The following is a 17,448-nucleotide window of genomic DNA, read 5'->3' as shown; positions in this document are numbered from 1 at the left end:
AAACAGTTTTTAAAAGAAAAACTAGGTAACAGATCTGTATTCAATATCATGAATCAACTGAATTATAAATACATATTATATGATATAAGAAGCTATGCACAAATCTGTGGTTTTAAAACTGCATTAGGTAAGAAGAAAAACCGATGATGGAATCAGGAATTGTTGATTCAATCCTGTTTATTTTCCAGCAGCTTGGGAAGTCCTTTCCCATGAGTATAGACTGATTAAAATGCACACAAAAATCTCCAAGCCACTTTTAATCAGCACTTAATTCCAGCATTACCTGCATCTGTACTAATTTCTGTATTTGTTTATCTCTTTGGTTTTCCTCTAAGACTTTACAGAACTTGTTTTTGTACAGCCTGCATTACTTCTCTTCCACACAAATGCACGCACGCTCACACAAACACTCCTATCCACATCAGCCGGCCAAGACACTCTGCCCACACAGTTCTCATTCCTGCATGAGTTCACACAAAGCTTTGTTTCAGCAACAGTTTTGGTTTAAGGCCTCTTGTTTCTTACATTTAACCCAGAGGAAAGAGACTTTGCCAGATTTGAAATAACTATCCCTAATACCAATAAATGTTCACAACGCTCAAATTAGAAACACTGCAGTACACTTGTGCAGCCTGTTTTTCTGATTTAATACATATCTATTGTGAAAATATGCAGGATTTTTATCTCTGTAAATTGGAGTAACAGCAGTGCCTCTACAAAAATGTGCATTATTTGCCATGCATCAGCTTTCATATCTTTACACAGAAAGTGAAAGAAAAAGTTCCTAAAGATAATTTCCTCTTCAATACCCCATCTATAACAGACCTGTGAAGGTTTGCACGAGGAGTGCAATTCAAAACCTGACCTTTGCAATACAGTCCCCCAAAGCGAACCTGCCATGTCACAGAACCGTAGTCTGTCTCCTGCTCTGAGGCTCTGTATGTCAAGTGCGACTTGGCTGATTCTGCAGTCTGCTGATTTAATTGATATTGGATAGAGGCAAGAACTTTTAAAGCCTTGCCAGTGGGTTTGAAACGGGTAGTCTATCTGGAAACAAAGCTTGAAGATATGACTGGATCGGTCCCTTCTATGAAAGTTTAGTGGGTTTGTTTTGGTAAAACTTAAAAAGTTATATTTGACCTTTATGAATATTGAAGAACTTTGGAATCCTTTTTGAGGCTGGAGATTTGTATAGTATTTTACTCACGTTCACTTTATGCAGAAAGAGCCCGCTGTTGTAGTACAGTAAGAAATGGAATACATATACATGTGGTTTTACTAAATGGACACAATGGAATATCATATATTAAGAAGGTTCTCTATGGTGCTATTTCAGTTTCCATATAAAGACAGGTAACTTTATGGAGTAATGACATCTGTTTTCTACGTCTTTGCCTCTTACGATTTGTTGGTTTTTTTGTTTAAAAAAATGTGGGTTCCTGCTGAAATTTTTACCATTCTCGGGCCATGTTTTTCATGTATATTCTCTGGTGTCTATTTAGGTATGAACTTAGACTACAATCTTTTTCTTACTGGATAAACTTTCAGTGTCTCTTATTCTTTTTCTACTTTGGCATTTATTTTCATGAAACTTGTGGGAGCTTAATTTTCTTCAACAATTTTACCTTGCTGTCAAACTTGGTAGAAATGATTATGGATTGAAAAATTCTGTGGGTGGGAGGAAAATGAAACATGGCAATGCATCGAAAAGGCTGTTGGAAGTCTCTAGTCTATATCACTGTGCTCAAGTTCTTGATTACTTGACATTTAAATGTTTAGAATACATGGACAAAACTCAATTTATACCTTTTTAAATTAATTCCCATAAATTGGAAGCCAATCTCGAGATAAAGTGACTTCACTTGTGATTTTTTTTAATAATTGGCAACACTGTACTAGACAGAGCATGGAACAAGCTCAGCAACCAACTTTCAGATGAACTTTAAATGTCAAATTATCTCATGATAGTTTGCATGAGTTTGGTTTTCAGTGTTTTGGAAACTGTACACTCACCCTTTTTAGAAGTGTGACAGTGGTTTGGTTTTGAAATAACTTCTAAAATAGACTCTGAGAGGAGTAATTTAGTGACAATATATTAGATTTCCTGGATTCTGGCAGCTTTTGCCATCAGTGAACATGAAAATGGGAAAATTAACCCTTCCAGATTACTTAATTTTTGATGTTATGCATGGTTCATCAAATTCTATTAGTTTTTGCCTTTGATGACTTAATAAGATTATGCAGTATTACTAAGGGTAGACTTGCATTTCCATCTCTAAAACTAAAATCTGAACAGGAAAAAACAAGAATCAGAATCTCATCCACCTGTATCGGCTATAGTCTGGTATTTTATATTCTATGTCTCTTCATGAAACTCATTCCTTCTGATGCCCCTTGGGTGAGGGTTCGGTCTGTCAGTCATTGTACTGTCTTCATTGCTGGGATTTCCTGTAACTATTTCCCAGTAATTCTTATCTTCTTCAGCTTTATGGGAGTCCAGGTAAGTGTGACAAATCACTTCATATTCTTTTCCAAAATAAGACCTGCAATGTCAAAGAAAAGGGCATGGGCAGGAGGAATTAATATATACACAAATTCAGCAAATCTGCATTATCTGTGAATTGTTCAAGATTTTCTCATGTTTCTCTTGGCTTATTCAGAAATATGATCATATGCTTTCAAATATCAGACCCTTACAAGAAACACAATAGTCCACTTTGTTTCCTATGAATAATTTAGGCATTTGAAATCGAAGGGAAATGCCATCTTTCTCGTTGCAGAGTTAAAGCAGACCCATCAGTATAAGCATTGATACACCAGCTCAGTATGTACAAGCTGGATGGGTTCCCTATCCATTCACATCACCATTTCTCTTTGACTGAGGAAGACTCTGGCTACTTAATAACTATTTCAGACTCAAACTATCAGACCTTGTTTCATCCTCAAAAACCTGACACAAATCTTCAGTCAGATCTTGCTAAGAATTTAATGGGAAACAATTGGTGTACTCCTTAACAATGCTTAATCAACATTGATTTAATGCATGCGTATTAACTTGAATTGTGGGTTTAACCTCAATTTCTTGAGAAATTTATTCATATGGACATAAGCAATGTGCAGTTATATGCAGTGTGGTTTTATTTAGTTCTCTTATTCCTTACGCTTCTTAGTATACCATTTTTCCTTTTAAAAAAAAAAAAACAAAAAAAAACCCCAAAAAACCCCAAAAAAACCCTGTAATTGCTCAAGATACTCAACGGGAGAACCACCAATCAACTAGAGAAGACTTAGAAGCATAATATGATAAGAATTACAAAGAAAAAAAACCACCAACATAAGACTGAGCTGATAGTTGGAAAGGAGAACGTGCATTCTGCATTCTTTTTCATTTCCTCAGTGTGTTCCTAAAGCACCTATCTTGCTTCTTACAGTAATTCTTGATGTTGGCACATCATTATGCACATCCCTGCCAGTTATAAATTAGTCTTACGTTGTCCAAAAGTTCCTTGGAACAGCTAGGCTCCGATTAGTATGGCAATGACTAATGATAATTTTAGCGTTTGCCTGGAAAAAAAGAAAAGGAAGACACTTAACAGACATTTTTACACTAATTTTAACTATTTTAATTAAAATTAAATGTTATTCAAATTAAATGCTTTACTGCTTAGTGTAAGCCCACATTGCTTTATATCAGTCTGAGATGGCTATACATTTATGTATAATGAGGTATTTTTATACCCTATCACTTTTCAACATAACTGTCTTAATAGCTTATACCAGCAAAATGCTCTAGCCTTCAGGTCAGACACATCCTCTTATCCAATACATTCCATTCCACTCCCTTCTGCTGTGCACTTAACAACAAAAAAATAAATTTTAAAAAAATCAAGGTAGAGAGTCATTCCAGTGGCCTGTGCCTTAAGTCCTCTTCAAATTGGTATTTGCCACATGGGAGATCCAGATGGTTTGGTGAAACAGCCTAGAAATTGGCCTGTGAATAAAGAATGTTGTCTTTGACAATTACCTAATTTTGACTGTGTTCATTAGTGAGCTGATTCATGTAAATGAGTCACAGCTCAAGGCTGTAGAGGAACAGTGATATTGTTATATTTTGCTGTACATCCAGCACTTCAGGAAGCCTAGCAGTTATGTGGAACAGGAAAACACTGCATCTGTTTAATGTGTTTACAAAAGGTTAAAACCTACATTTGTAAAAGCATCCACTTATTCAGATGCCTTGGGGAGGCTGTATTTTTTAATACTTTCTAAATGTAATGTACAGGGGTTCTTAATCACAGCTCCTAATATTGGAAAAGGAGCGCAGTGCTCAGAAGTTCTGAAAAGCAGATTCCAAGTACTGCATCCTTACAACATGATGAGGTTGACCTTTAAAAAATTCTGATGAGAAAAACTGAGCAAGTCAACCTCAAAACGAACAGCAGAACCTAATAGTTGTATAGGCAGATTCCCTGGTTAAAGAGGTGGTTCCTTCCCTCTTCCCCTTCCCAAAATTACAGGTCAGAACTTACATAAAGAAAATATGTGAATACAATGGACACAACTTTTTCATAAGTACACCATCTACTTAAATGTACACCATCTACCATCAATTAAATCTTTATAAAATTTTCAAAGTTTTAATTTCTTACAGGAACTGGAAATCCTTCATATTCAAGACGCAGCTGAGGATCCAAGAAGGCAGCTTGCCAGCAAGTCAAATAGGAAAGCTCATCTGTCAAAAAAACTTGCTGAAGGTAAGATTTTTTAGCAAATCTTATAAATGATTTATGGTCACTCGCTAGATATAACTGTAAATAAAAATATATATAAAGGACAGTATAAATAGAAAAGAAACAAGATATGTAATTTAAAAAAAAAATTCAACACAAAAAATTTTCTTTCAGCTCCGGAAAAATCACTCTGCCAAGCTAAAGTTACATATTCAAAACTCACAAGACAGATTCTATACTGCTGATAAACTCATTAAGTAGCTGTTCTATATACAGACGTGAATACTAATTTAAAAACGAGTTTACATTCCAAAAATTCCCACCACAGGAGCTGTTGAGAGGGAAAATGTTTTCAAAGTTGTGGTGATTTATTTTAAGTGCATGTGTAACATGTAATGTCTTATTTGCTTCTAACCTGCAGAGGGAAACAACATTAACATTTAATAGAAATCTGCTCCCTCAGAATGATAAGAATAATATGTTACCTCATATACCCACTATAGATTTATCTTCACAAGAAATTAAATCTTCTCATTTTGGATTTATTTAAAGTATAAAAAAACCCTCCTTCTAATGATGAATTCTTTCATGACTCCCAAGTTATTTTTCATTTCCTTTTTTCTTTTCTTTTTTAAAATCTTTATCCAGTCATTCTGACAGAGAGCTCCCTTGGCCTGCACACCTGATCTCAGGCAAGTCACGCAAACTTTCTAAACAGGTATTGCTTATCTTGATCTGTATATGATTCTGTATATGTTTTGTACCACTGTACAGCATTAGAGATACATACATGGTTATTAAAGGCACACTATCAGTATATGCTACCATTGCCATTTGCAACTTTATTGCCTTACCATTTGGTCAGAAAACCCTCCTGTTGTCCCAAGACGAAAGTTTTGTCCAAATCTAATCGGTTCACCCACTGCACTTCCATCAACACTGTTGAAGTTGTAAAAAGGAAGAGACATTTAAATAGTCAGCTTTACTATTCTTTTGTTTGTTTGGTTTGGTCTATAGTTAAGTCTTGAGGCAACACTTTGTATTAAGTTTACTTTTAAAAATAGGTTAAAATCTCAACTAAAAAGACATTTCATACAAGACTTACTGGTTAAAATATTTAACAATAGAAATAGACTATATTGATTACTTTTTATGATGTATTCATCAACATGCAGGCTGGGAAGATAACATCCAATGAAAAACCAACGAGAATTCAGCACTGAGGGCTCCTTTAAAACATACTTAATACAAGCACCTGAAAAATCAGACTAAAAGCAGAACAGTGTATGTTTGTAACTTAATATATGTTGCTAATAATATATGTAACTGATATTCAATAATTTGGTTCATTACATCAACTTACATGCTGCTATATCCCAATTTCCAGAATGATTTCTGTATTTTATATTAAAGAACCATTAAATTAAGTGCAAGGCTTTCTAAGTATATTCAGCATAAAAAACTTAAGTACCTGATGAACTTAGTTAATGAGGGACTCAATAGCATTCAGTGCCAGCGACTAAGATCAGACAGCAGCTAAGCAAAAATATTTTCGTTGCAGTTCTAGAAGGCCTAAATTATGCTCTTGGCATGAAATTTTCTTCTCAGGTCTAACCTGAAGTGTTTTGCTCAATCAGGATCGTACAGGTTGGGTTGTACTCTTACGCACCATTACTGTTGTTAAATACATGCACTCAGGCACAACTTTCAGCCATTGAGCAGGACCCTGTTCTTCTGTTTCTTCTCCCACAAAAAGCTGAAATTAAATATGTTTTGGAGAGAGAGAATATGCTGTTTGGTTAGGGGTATATTTAGGACAACAGAAACGCTGTCCACTTTGTGTACAGCAAAAGCATTGACACAGAATTCTGCTTCAGAGAACTTATTTGCAGGAGAACGAGTAACAATACTAAGTGATATTTGGACATGATTTGCATTCTACAGCTGAAATATGACTGCATGAAAAACAGCTGCAGAGTTTACCAAATGATACAGTAAACTCAATTCTGGTTTCACACCAGTTCTAAACTGATTTAAACTTCCTTGGAATTATTCACAGTAATATGTGGAGCAGCATCAAGCTTAATGCAGGACCCAAGTTAAAGACTCTTTCTTAAATAAATTAATCTTACTCAAATTCATGTGTGTATTGGCAAACTGCATTGCCTATTCCTCAAAACAAGACATTGAAAGCTAAAATAGTAATTGAAAACAACTCACAATAAAGTGACGAACCTTAAAATACAAAAAGTATTTTGACCCATTGGGTCCACGCTCTTGACTGCGCTAACTCCACGGGGGGCTTGCAGTGATTCGGCCAAATACGCGGATATTTCATCCAGGCTAATTGCCAAAGTCAGAGCACCACACGCTCCAGGGCAATTTTCCACCGCGGATTTGCTGCCTGGGTTCAAAAGCATAACAGTGTCTCCAAAATGAACAAATCCATCCTTAGATACCGACAGCTGTATCTAAATCAAAACATACATAATTTCTTACAGAATTATCAGAACCTAATATCAGCAGTATTTTAGTATATAAGTGCTAATCCATAGCATTCTCAGTGTGTAAAGGACAGCAGTAGTATCTATGCCATTCTGTGCGGAGTTGTAGAGGATTGACATAATTTTCTTAAAAAATTACCTTCTTGAAAAGATTATCTTGAAGTTTGTTTATTTTCTGTGTTAAAAGTTCTCCTCGTTCTCTTTTATGCACAAAATCCCTTAGGCGGTCCTGCCGGCAAAGGACAGACATGTTATCAAGCATTCACAATCTCAAGTTTCAACGGAATTTAAAGAATTAGGGGGAAAGAGCGGGAGGCGAGGAGCAGGGACCACACCACCCCCACCCCCCCGAGAGCGGGAGGGGAGCAGGCCCCGGCCCCGCACCTCCTCCAAACGCGCGGCCTCAGCCCAGCGGCCGATGCGCACCCCGGGGCCGTAGGCAGCCATGGCTGCCGCCTGGGCCGCGCGGCGTCCACCGTCGCCATGGCGACCACTCGAGCTACCGATTGGACGCTGGAGAGGCGGAGCCCGCCAATGAGCGGGAGCCAGGAGGCCAGGAGGCGGGCTCTCGCTGCCGCGCGGCGGCGCCACCCGGGAGCTGCGGGGGGGCGGTCGGGGGGGGCCCCCGGGGGAGCAAGGCTGGCCCCCTCCGCGAGCCCGGCCTGCCTGCGACGTGCAGGCGGCCCACCGGTGCAGGTCGTGCTCTTTCGGGAGTACCCGCCAGGCCAAGATCTGGCAAGGAAAGGCCTCAGCAAGTTAAAAAAAATAAAAATAAAAATCCATTCGGATCGCCTTGTGGTTTTGCCCAGTCTGACAGGAGCTCTGCAAGCAGGAGGCCTGCTTCCCGTGGGGCGGTTGGGCAGCCCCTTGGCTTCCTTCAGGATGTGCCGAGGGGATGCTGATGCTGCTGGGCCCAAAGCAGCTCTTCCTCCTCACATGTCTGGGGGCTTCTGACCACCTGACTAACGCTGACTCCTTTTCAGGTGCCGTTGGACACCCAAGTACTTCTGTTGCTGCTTCAGCTGTGTGCTGGTAAAGCTACGCTGATGCTGAAATTCAAGAACGTGAGCCAAGCCATAGGCGTAGTGTGGGGCTTACAGTCAAGTAGCCTTTCACACTCTGCACAGTCAAGGTGGTGCATCAGCTTAGTGCAACAAATGAGTTAATGACATTAACACTACAGTATTGGTGAATTTTGTAAATCATAGAATAGTTTGGGTTGGAAGGGACCTTGAAAGGTCATCTAATCCAACCCCCATCTGCAACAAGCAGGGACATCTTCCACAGGTTGCTCAGAGCCCTGCCCAACCTGACCTTGAATGTTTGGGGGGGGGGGGGGGGGGGGGGGCATCTACCACCTCTCTGAGCAACCCTTCCTCTGTTTCACCACCCTTATTGTAAAAAAAAAAAAAGTCTTCCTTATATATAGCCTGAGTGAATACATTAGGTGAATTTTTTGATTACAAATATTTCGGTTTGTTACTGTTTTAGTTTTGAAATCTATGGCAAGATAGGCTAAGTGAATATGCTGTGTGTTTACTTTCTAGATAGCTTAAGCCAGTGATTTGCAGATCTTTGCACAGGACACTTTCCCTTTACAACTGTCGTGGTTTTCTTGCAAGCTTACTATCATAAAGTTTTGGTGCTAGACAACTTAAAAAGCTTAAAATAAAATGTTTTGTGTGTGGACAGCTGGGCTACGTGTTATCAGCCAGTTTCTTTCACACGAAACCTGGATCTTTTGTGTTTGTTTTTTTTAAACCAAATGTTACTACACAAGAAGTTATTCAGCAAATCCTGACCTAAACCTTTCTGGCGACACGCAACGCATTTCCGTTCAAATAGCACCACCTTGTGGTCAGTTCTGGTAGGTGACACTTTCCCTAGCCACGTTAGGAGCGATGCTGAAATTGTTTAACTGAAATGCGGAAGAAACTTTGTTCATCTCAGCTGAATATCAAAAGCCAAAAAAATTTTGGAAGGATCAGATATGATTTGAAATCTAAAGTGTTTTCAGGAAAGGAGATCTAATTATTTTCCTGTGTCTGTAGTAATTTCTACTTAGCACTTAAATGATGTTCATGGTTTTCACAGAGCTAAGGTTTTGATTAGGGTGGCTAGTTAATTATACTGGTACGCAAATGCTAAAGTGGATTTATCACACTTTTGTTCAACACTGCATAATATATTTCAGCTTAAACAATTTACTTTTGCTTACCTCAGTTTTCCATGTCTAAGAAGTTTCAGATATTTGGATTTGTTTGTTTGTTTGTTTCAGAACCAAGCCACTTTTAAATCCATATTCAGTAATAAATCACCGTTATAAAACTATGTATTATACTCAGCCATATCATTAAGAAGACACATGCACTCTGTCTTGTGCATCTAGCTAATATATAGAATCCACAGAAAGCTTCCATAGTTTTGTAGCTTTATGTGCCATCTGTACTTAGTTGCTTATAGATTCTGATGCAAATATTACATAGAAAGAGGTATTTGTACTCAAAATGTAATAGTGTACAGAAATATCTGCATGGATGTCTTGGTAAGATTATGCTGTGACTAACCTTGTCACCTGGAGAGCTTTAATTTCTGAATGCCTAGTATTCCATGAAGACAAACAGAAAGAACTCCCTGAACATGTTTGTAAATTGAACATTTTTACTGCAGGAAAGGTTACAGGCCTGTTCCAGCCAGCTGAGTTTCCTTTCAAGCAGATAAAATCTGTGTTTACTCCTAACAGTTGTTTGCATTACTAAAAGATGTGAAGAAAAGCTGTACTTCTAAGAGAATTGGTCTATGCTTTACGCCAGTATACAAATTGACCAGACTTAAAGGTATATGTGGTTTTATTGAAAACATTAGTAGTTCCCTTTTTCTTTAAGCCACTCCAAAATAAAATTATAGTCCGTGTACTTTCAGAAACTCATGCCCTACTATTCTAGAGTTACAGATCTTTTTCCCTTTCTATCTTTTCCTTTTTTAATGTAAGAGAACTAAATGGCTGAGAAGACCCAAAATAGCATATAGAACTGTCTAAGCCATTCATTTACATAAAAGGCTGCACTGGTTATGCTTTTCATTGCCTTAAGATTATCGGTAATGCGTGCGATAGAGCATGTTTTACATACTTTAATATATAAATGCATTGGCATGTATCAGTAGGACAAATTATCAGTTCAGTCAAATCTAAGTAGAAGAGTAAGGTCTGAGTGGATGTGAACATAAATTAAGTCCAAGAAAGCAGTATGCCATCTTTATTTGGAAGAACTAGCAGAGCTTCAATTTTTTCTGTGAGCTCTTCCATGAAATATCTTCTTATTTCACGGTGAAAAATATGATCTTTACTTGTGTGACTGTTGTTCAGCAATTTATGAAATTCTATTCATACCGAAAAAAAAATACTAAAACAATGTTTAATCATATGCAGGTTGGATGAGAATGTTTTTAATGCCTGCCTTTACTACCTGGGGAAAGTATGTATTTTTTTAATCTGTTTTATTTTGGTTTCCCTGTTGAAAATTATGAACGTGCCAAATCTGATTAACAATACAGGCGAATACTGCATAGGAGTAAAACATGTTCTTTGGGATGATTTGTGTCCTTTCATTTTATTATTTCACACTAGCGTTATTCTGACACATGCTATGAATCAGAACATAGCTATAATTTTTCTTTGTTGTTATTAGGTTTCTGGCTATTAAAATGATTAATCTGCTTGTTAATAACATAACTACAGTTTCTTACTCTAACTTATTCCCTAAACACTTATCTGTTCACAGCACAAAATGAATTAAGTAGTTGATACGATAAGATTTAAGGATTGCTTTGCCAGACACTTGTACTGATGTCTCCCATTTTGGCTGTGAATTTCAGTGTGGAGTTTTCCTATAACACTTGTTGCTGAGGAGCAACGGACCTATTCACGGTATAGTAATTTCTGAAACGTAGCTATCCATTAGACTGAACTTTCAGTCTACCTTTTACAAGAAAGGGGAGCAGGATGCTTGTGTGTTGTATTGGCAGTAAGTTTGCTGATATATGTACACAAGTGGATAGTTTCCCGATATTAGATCTGGTTAATCCAAAATTGCTGTGATTGCTCATTTGGTATTTTATAACCAAAATATTCTGCTAGAGAAAGAGGGAAGGGGAAGGGAATAATTTCCAGTGTGTCCAAGGCCACCAAACACTTGCCTATTAAAGTTTAGAAGGAGTTATCCACATCTCCACGTTTTTTTCATTCTACCGGTCTCTACTTTAGCATTGTACCATGCCCTTTTAAGAAATTGTTGTATAATGGAGCATTTTCTCTTCAAATCGAGCTGTTTCATCATGACTGGTCATGCTGGCTACTTGAAGATTTTTCTCCTCTGCCTGGCTGAATCTTATACAGGAGGTGGCCTTGAAAAACCACTAGAGCTCTGAATCTCAGAAAAAACGTCATTTCAGGAGCAGTAACTTATGAAAAAAATACAAAAAATATGAAAGTATGTCTCCAAGGAATAACAGTGTATTTTGCAAAGTGATCTGTATTAACTCTGAAGAAGCTAGAATACTTTAATTACCAGGAAATAGGTCAGCTGAGAACCACTGTTTATTAGCAAGCAGAACCACCATTAATAAAGCTATATTGCTTCTTATGTTTATCTCTTCACAAGACTGTGCACTCTATATATGTCTACCCTCAGGCAATTATAAAATTATTATTTTTCAAACTATGGAGTATTTGCTCAGGGTATCATGACCAGAGCAACGAGACTGCACATCTCGTTGTCTAGGCAAAAGATTTATATTTAATTTGCAGACTTCTTTTAAGTGCTACTTGCCAGGTACCTACTTGAAAAGACTTTGTTCGGTGGTGTTCCACCCTACTTCCAATATATCGAGTGCATTTACTGAATGACAGAGTTCTGTCATCACCCACAGGCACTGACAGAAAATCATTGTGGGTGAGGCGTGGTCCTATTTATAATGGGTGGAAATCGGGTCATTTCTCTCTTGTTTACTGATCTGTTTAAGCTTTGGTTTCCATGAACACTCATGCTGGGGATTTTGAAATTTGCTTTTTGTTAGCAATTTTTGCATATAAAAAGCAGTAACGTGATTGTCTGTAGGGGGGGAAAAAGCCCTAAACTCCGTGACTTTAGTTGACGTTGACTGTGGGGGTGGTTCAAGCATGCAGCTCTGCCAGTGTGAACCTGCTGCTCCCGAAACTGAAAAGCAGCACTTTTGCATGACCTCTTGTGAACCCAGATCATTCTGTTTCTTCCCACTTTAGGGCTAATTATAGATAGTGCTTAGGGTTGCCTTTGCTTCCCTGTTCAGCCTTGCCTGCCACATGATCCTTATTTTCTAATGTGAATTGCCCATGTGCATCAATCATGGCCCAGTTATGTCACTTCTCTCCTTTTGGATTTTACTTCCCTGTGATGATAGTGTTAAGGTAGAAAACAGTCTGTTCCCTTAGTTTTTTCCATAGTGGAAATATCTGCTTCAGCCTCCTGAAGCAAAATAATGAGGTTTACAAATAACACTAGAGAGGCACGTCAGTCCATCTTCAAACCCTTGCTAAATTTGCTTGTTAGAACCTGTATCCCACCGGGCCCGCATCAGAAATTTATTAGTGGTAGTTACGGGTTAGAGATAAAGAAATGTTAGAGATCAGAATACTTTACTTTGGCTTAAATGAATCTGTATGTTACATAAAATGAACTGTTAAGAAACAGGAACAGAAACTGACTTAATGTATCTATACCACAAAACATGAATCAGTTAAATATTTCTGGCATAACAAAAAGGAACACGATGAGAATCTCTTGTCCTAAGGGGAAAAGAACATGTGTATCATAATTGTTAACGTTTTCTGCCACCATTCCACCGGTTATGGTTTTGATTTGGATGACCTTACTCTGGCAGTGTATTTATGCCAAACATCACAGCCTACAGAAAATATTTTATAAGTCTGAAGACCCTGGCAACTGTTCTAATTTGAGACTCTGAATGCTTTGGCATTTCTTGTTGCTACTGGTTAGTAAATTAGCACCACTTAGTTGGTAGCTTTCCTTTGAGCTGCGGGAGAGAAACGGTGCGTCGATACAATGCTGAGGACTTAAGGAACTGACAGAGCACAAACAGCATAATAAAGTGACAGGGAAGTTAGGGTGGCAATTGGTGTGCTTGTGGGTTTGTGAGTGTACCACTGGTTTACATAGTTTGTAGCGTTTGGTGGGAGTGTAATTGTTGAGCAGTATGCAAGGTGGAGATGGAAGAACAGGCCTGCTAAACTGGTCGTTGTGCCGTACAGCGCAGCTGCTAGCCCGAGCTGAGGAGTGAGACCCTTCGTCCTTTGACACCTGTTCCGGGGAGAAATAACCTCCTGGCTGCAGCAGCTCAGCGGCGGTGCGCGGCCCCCTCTTGGCTCCTGGCGGTGGATGGAGGGATGCAGAACCGGTGATTTCCCTCCAAGTTTCGGTCACCTGCCCCCCCGAAAAAAGGGGAGGTAGTGCAAAAGTAAGGCTTGGGGCGCCCTGCGGGGGAGGCAGCCCTCCGGTGCGCGGAGCGGTGCGCGGAGCGGTGCGCGGAGCGGTGCGCGGAGCGGTGCGCGGAGCGGTGCGCGGAGCGGTGCGCGGAGCGGTGCGCGGTGCTGCCGCGGGAGGCGGCCGCCCGCCGCCAGGGGGCGCTGCGCTCGCTGCCCGGCGCGGGGAGCCCGGCACAGCCGGCTCTCGGCGCGGGTTCGCCCCGGGAGAAATGGGCTGAAAACCGGTTATTTATGTTCCTTGCGAAAATGAAAGCGCAGCTTTCCCTCCTCCTTCAGCAATGCCTCTGATAGCAGAAAGCTGTTTTAGATGATATATACAGAGCTAATTAGAAGGTAAGGTGCATTATGATGTTCACTGGGCCATATGCATCGCCATTATTTCAACTTTTGGGAATCTGCCTGGGAGGGAGGGAGCAGGTATACAACAGAATGCACAGAGTCATCCTAATCCATACAGTCCATTCGCATTTTACGTGGTCCCTAAGAAAATTTGTTTAATCTTCGTAGGAGTAAGTAATATCAAATAAATGCAGAAGTCTCCAGGCTATTTAGCTTTTTAACTAGTGCTGTCACACGGAAAGCGAAACCCCAATTATCTTTGAGCAACCTTAAGCAGTAGTAGCTATAGAAAACAAGAAATGAATAAACAGATTTGGTGATATAAAAACTAATAGGCTATATTCAGCAAGAGAAAAACTGATAGATTTTCTTCTTGTTCCAAGGTACTGATGTAAAAGAACTTACATCTGCACCAGATGATCATCAAAGAGGGAATGCATTTGCACTGAGCTCCATTTGATGTAGTCATCTGATATTAAAAACTCTTCTCTCTCTTACAGAAGTCAGGTGGGGATGGAATTCTCTATGGAGAACAGTCACTAAATCCACAAAGAACTTTTTAATCTCTGTTGATCCTGGCAACAGTCTTTGGCAAAACTTAAAGCAGCAATGGTGTCTTACACAAGACTGGCATGATCTCCTGTGATGTAACAGGGCATGGAAATGATTCCACAGAGTCAACTCTGAGATAAAAAATGTCTGAATAGAAATGGTCATGCAGGAATGTAAATTCCAAGGCTTAAGGGTATAAATATGCATTTAGGGTGATGATGCAGGCCTTTATGTCAAAATGTTAGTGAATGTGCAAATAAGAAACATCAAAGAGCTTGTTAACAAAGAAGTTTCATGTAGTAATCTAGGCCACTTGCATATGATACAACTTTAAGAAACTGAGAATAAATTCAGAGAGGAGAAAGGTGAATTAATCTTGGGAAACCAGCTGGATCTGAACAGTGGCAGTAAGGACAGAGAAAAGTTTGTCTCTTAGTGGCTGGATGGAGGAGTAAGTGGCATTCTTCCGATTCTTTCAAACTCAGGGCATGAAGAAAAAATCAGATCTGACCATGTGGTTCTGGTTGATAAGGAATGCAATGGTGTTATCATGACAGAAAAAGCAGCTTTAGAATAAACGTGGGTTTTCCCCCTCCTGTTCTCTTTTCTCCTATTCTTCTGCTCCTCTTAAATTCCATTTTATTTATTTTTGCTACCTCTCAAGTTTCTTCATTCATTTTGTTTCTTTTTCCTAATCTTCTGCTTCATAGAATCTATCAAGGCTGTGCAGTCCCTTGAGAGTTCATAGCCACTTAAGATGAGACTTCACCGTTACAGGTATTTTTGCCGATATGAATTCCTGTGGGTACTTAGTGAATATCACGCACATTCTCATTATTTTATCCATTATTCTTGTAATACTTCTCTCTTTTCCTCTTGTGATTATTTGTTATACCCTGTCTAGACCACAATAAAGTTAAAGGGCAGTGCCGTAATTGGTTCTGAAAGGTATATTGAAAATCCTGTGCTTTATTGCATATTTTTTATTAATATATCCTATTTGGAAGTGTATTTATGACTTTATTACTGTAGCAAGTATCTTCTTCTGGATGAATCTTACATATTATGAAGTATGAAAGTGATTAAAAGAAGCAATGAGTTGTGGAAATTAGGTGTGGCCTTTCACAAGTTTCAGGTATCTCCCATGGTTGGGTGAAGTTGGGCTAGTTTTTTTCATAATAAGATTACATACTTCCCTACTTCCAGTAAAAGTAATTTTATTATACAGTCTGCACTGACTTATAATAATGATTTTTAAATCTGTTTTTCTTCACCAAAAATGTTTGTGAATTCTTGCCAAGGGGAAAAAAAAAAAAAAAAAGAAAGCAAACAAATGGAATAAACATGTATCTGAAAGAAGAAATGGTTGCACCATAGAATGTGTCTGATTCTTCTTTCTGTGTATACCTAGGAAATGCAAACCAAGACCTGCAAAAGCAGTCGTTAGGAATAGCCCTGGCTGTTGTAAACTTCTAGTAGAAGCTGATCAAAGTAATGAGCTTCAGTCTGTAAAATCATGAGGGATGATTCTTTTCCCATCAGCAGGAAAATATTCTGGAAGCCTCGCAGCATCTGTTACTTTGCATATCATGTTTTGTGTTGTTAGGAATTCTGCATGATTCTAGTCAAACTTGGAAAGGTAGGGCACAGCTTTCTTGGTTTAATAACTTCTGCTGTCCTGTAAAAGGTTTATACTTGCATGACAACTTAGTATGCTTAATTTACTACTTAGGTTCACTGTTCTCATTGTTTCATATATCCTGGCATGGATCAATCGCTCATTTAATTTATTCTTTTGTTAGCCTATGTTCAGCTGGTGAACTGGTCATCCTAGCAAAGGCTATCAAATGTGCCAAAAATTATACCAGGTTTTTCTGCAAGAAATAGTAAAGAAGATATTTAACTGCTCTATAATATCCTTCTCACTTTAATGACAGATAAATCTAATGATAATCTGTTTGTAGTGCCTAGCTGTGTTTACTTCAAAGCATGCTCAAGATTAGCTAGAGGAACTTCAACAGCTCAGGAAGGCACCTATTTGCTCTGTACAGGTAGAGAAATTGAAATAGGTTGTCTGTGCTGTACAGGTAGAGAAATCGAGGTAGGGTGAGCAGTTACCTATGTAAGTTGATCAAGAGCTTTGAATGCCTACGCTCAAGAATACAGAGTCCCAACAGGTTTTGAAGGCTCTCCAGCTAATAGAATTTCTCTGCCTTCTCAGTATGTTAAGTGATAAAAGCAGGCAATAATAACTCTCCAGGGATGCCTCACATCACTCCATTATATTTAGCTGCAGTTATAAACAAATTTTCAATTGTCCATGGAAATACGAATAAGTAAATATTTTAATCATTCCCTCACTAATAAATACTCTGCTTTAGTTCTGTGCTCAGTGTTCTTTCCCGTTTCCATCTCTACCCAACCTTACCCCCTATGTATTTCATAACACGTTCTCCTTTATTGTGTCTTCCCCTAACAATAACATACCAATGAGATGTGTAATCTTTCAGAGTGGGGAAATTTTACCAGTTGGAAAATGGGAGGAAATGTTATGCATATTGAAAACTCCAGGAGTTTGGGGACCACAGACCAAGCTAACAAACTCCAGTTAGTGTTTTCTTAGCATTCATCCATTTTGATGTTTTCAAACTGAGGTCAGGCAGCATAGAGAACCAACTCTGGATTGTCATCTTTACGTAAGTAGGTCAGTTCTTAGATCTGTAAAAACTCCCATCTGGAGCTTCAGCCTTCCTCACGTCTGAGACAAAAAAGGGTTTTGGGG

At 38.8% G+C, this 17,448-nt stretch overlaps 1 protein-coding gene across 1 annotated transcript; it reads right to left on the bottom strand.

Annotated features, from left to right (window-relative positions):
* Positions 1-159: 159 nt before the first annotated feature.
* On the bottom strand, positions 160-7,681 carry CFAP161 (cilia and flagella associated protein 161). Its single transcript, XM_037396145.1, has 7 exons — positions 7,619-7,681; positions 7,374-7,463; positions 6,966-7,201; positions 5,585-5,669; positions 4,650-4,808; positions 3,491-3,564; positions 160-2,543 (listed from the first exon to the last, which is right to left on the bottom strand). The coding sequence occupies exons 1-7, from the start codon at positions 7,679-7,681 to the stop codon at positions 2,357-2,359; spliced, it is 894 nt and encodes a 297-aa protein (XP_037252042.1). The 3' UTR covers positions 160-2,356.
* Positions 7,682-17,448: the final 9,767 nt, after the last annotated feature.

Source organism: Falco rusticolus, chromosome 7, assembly GCF_015220075.1.
Source record: "Falco rusticolus isolate bFalRus1 chromosome 7, bFalRus1.pri, whole genome shotgun sequence".
NCBI classification, from domain to species: Eukaryota; Metazoa; Chordata; class Aves; order Falconiformes; family Falconidae; genus Falco; species Falco rusticolus.
The sequence above is the reverse complement of the archived record's forward strand: the minus strand, read 5'-3'. Positions and strand labels throughout refer to the sequence as shown.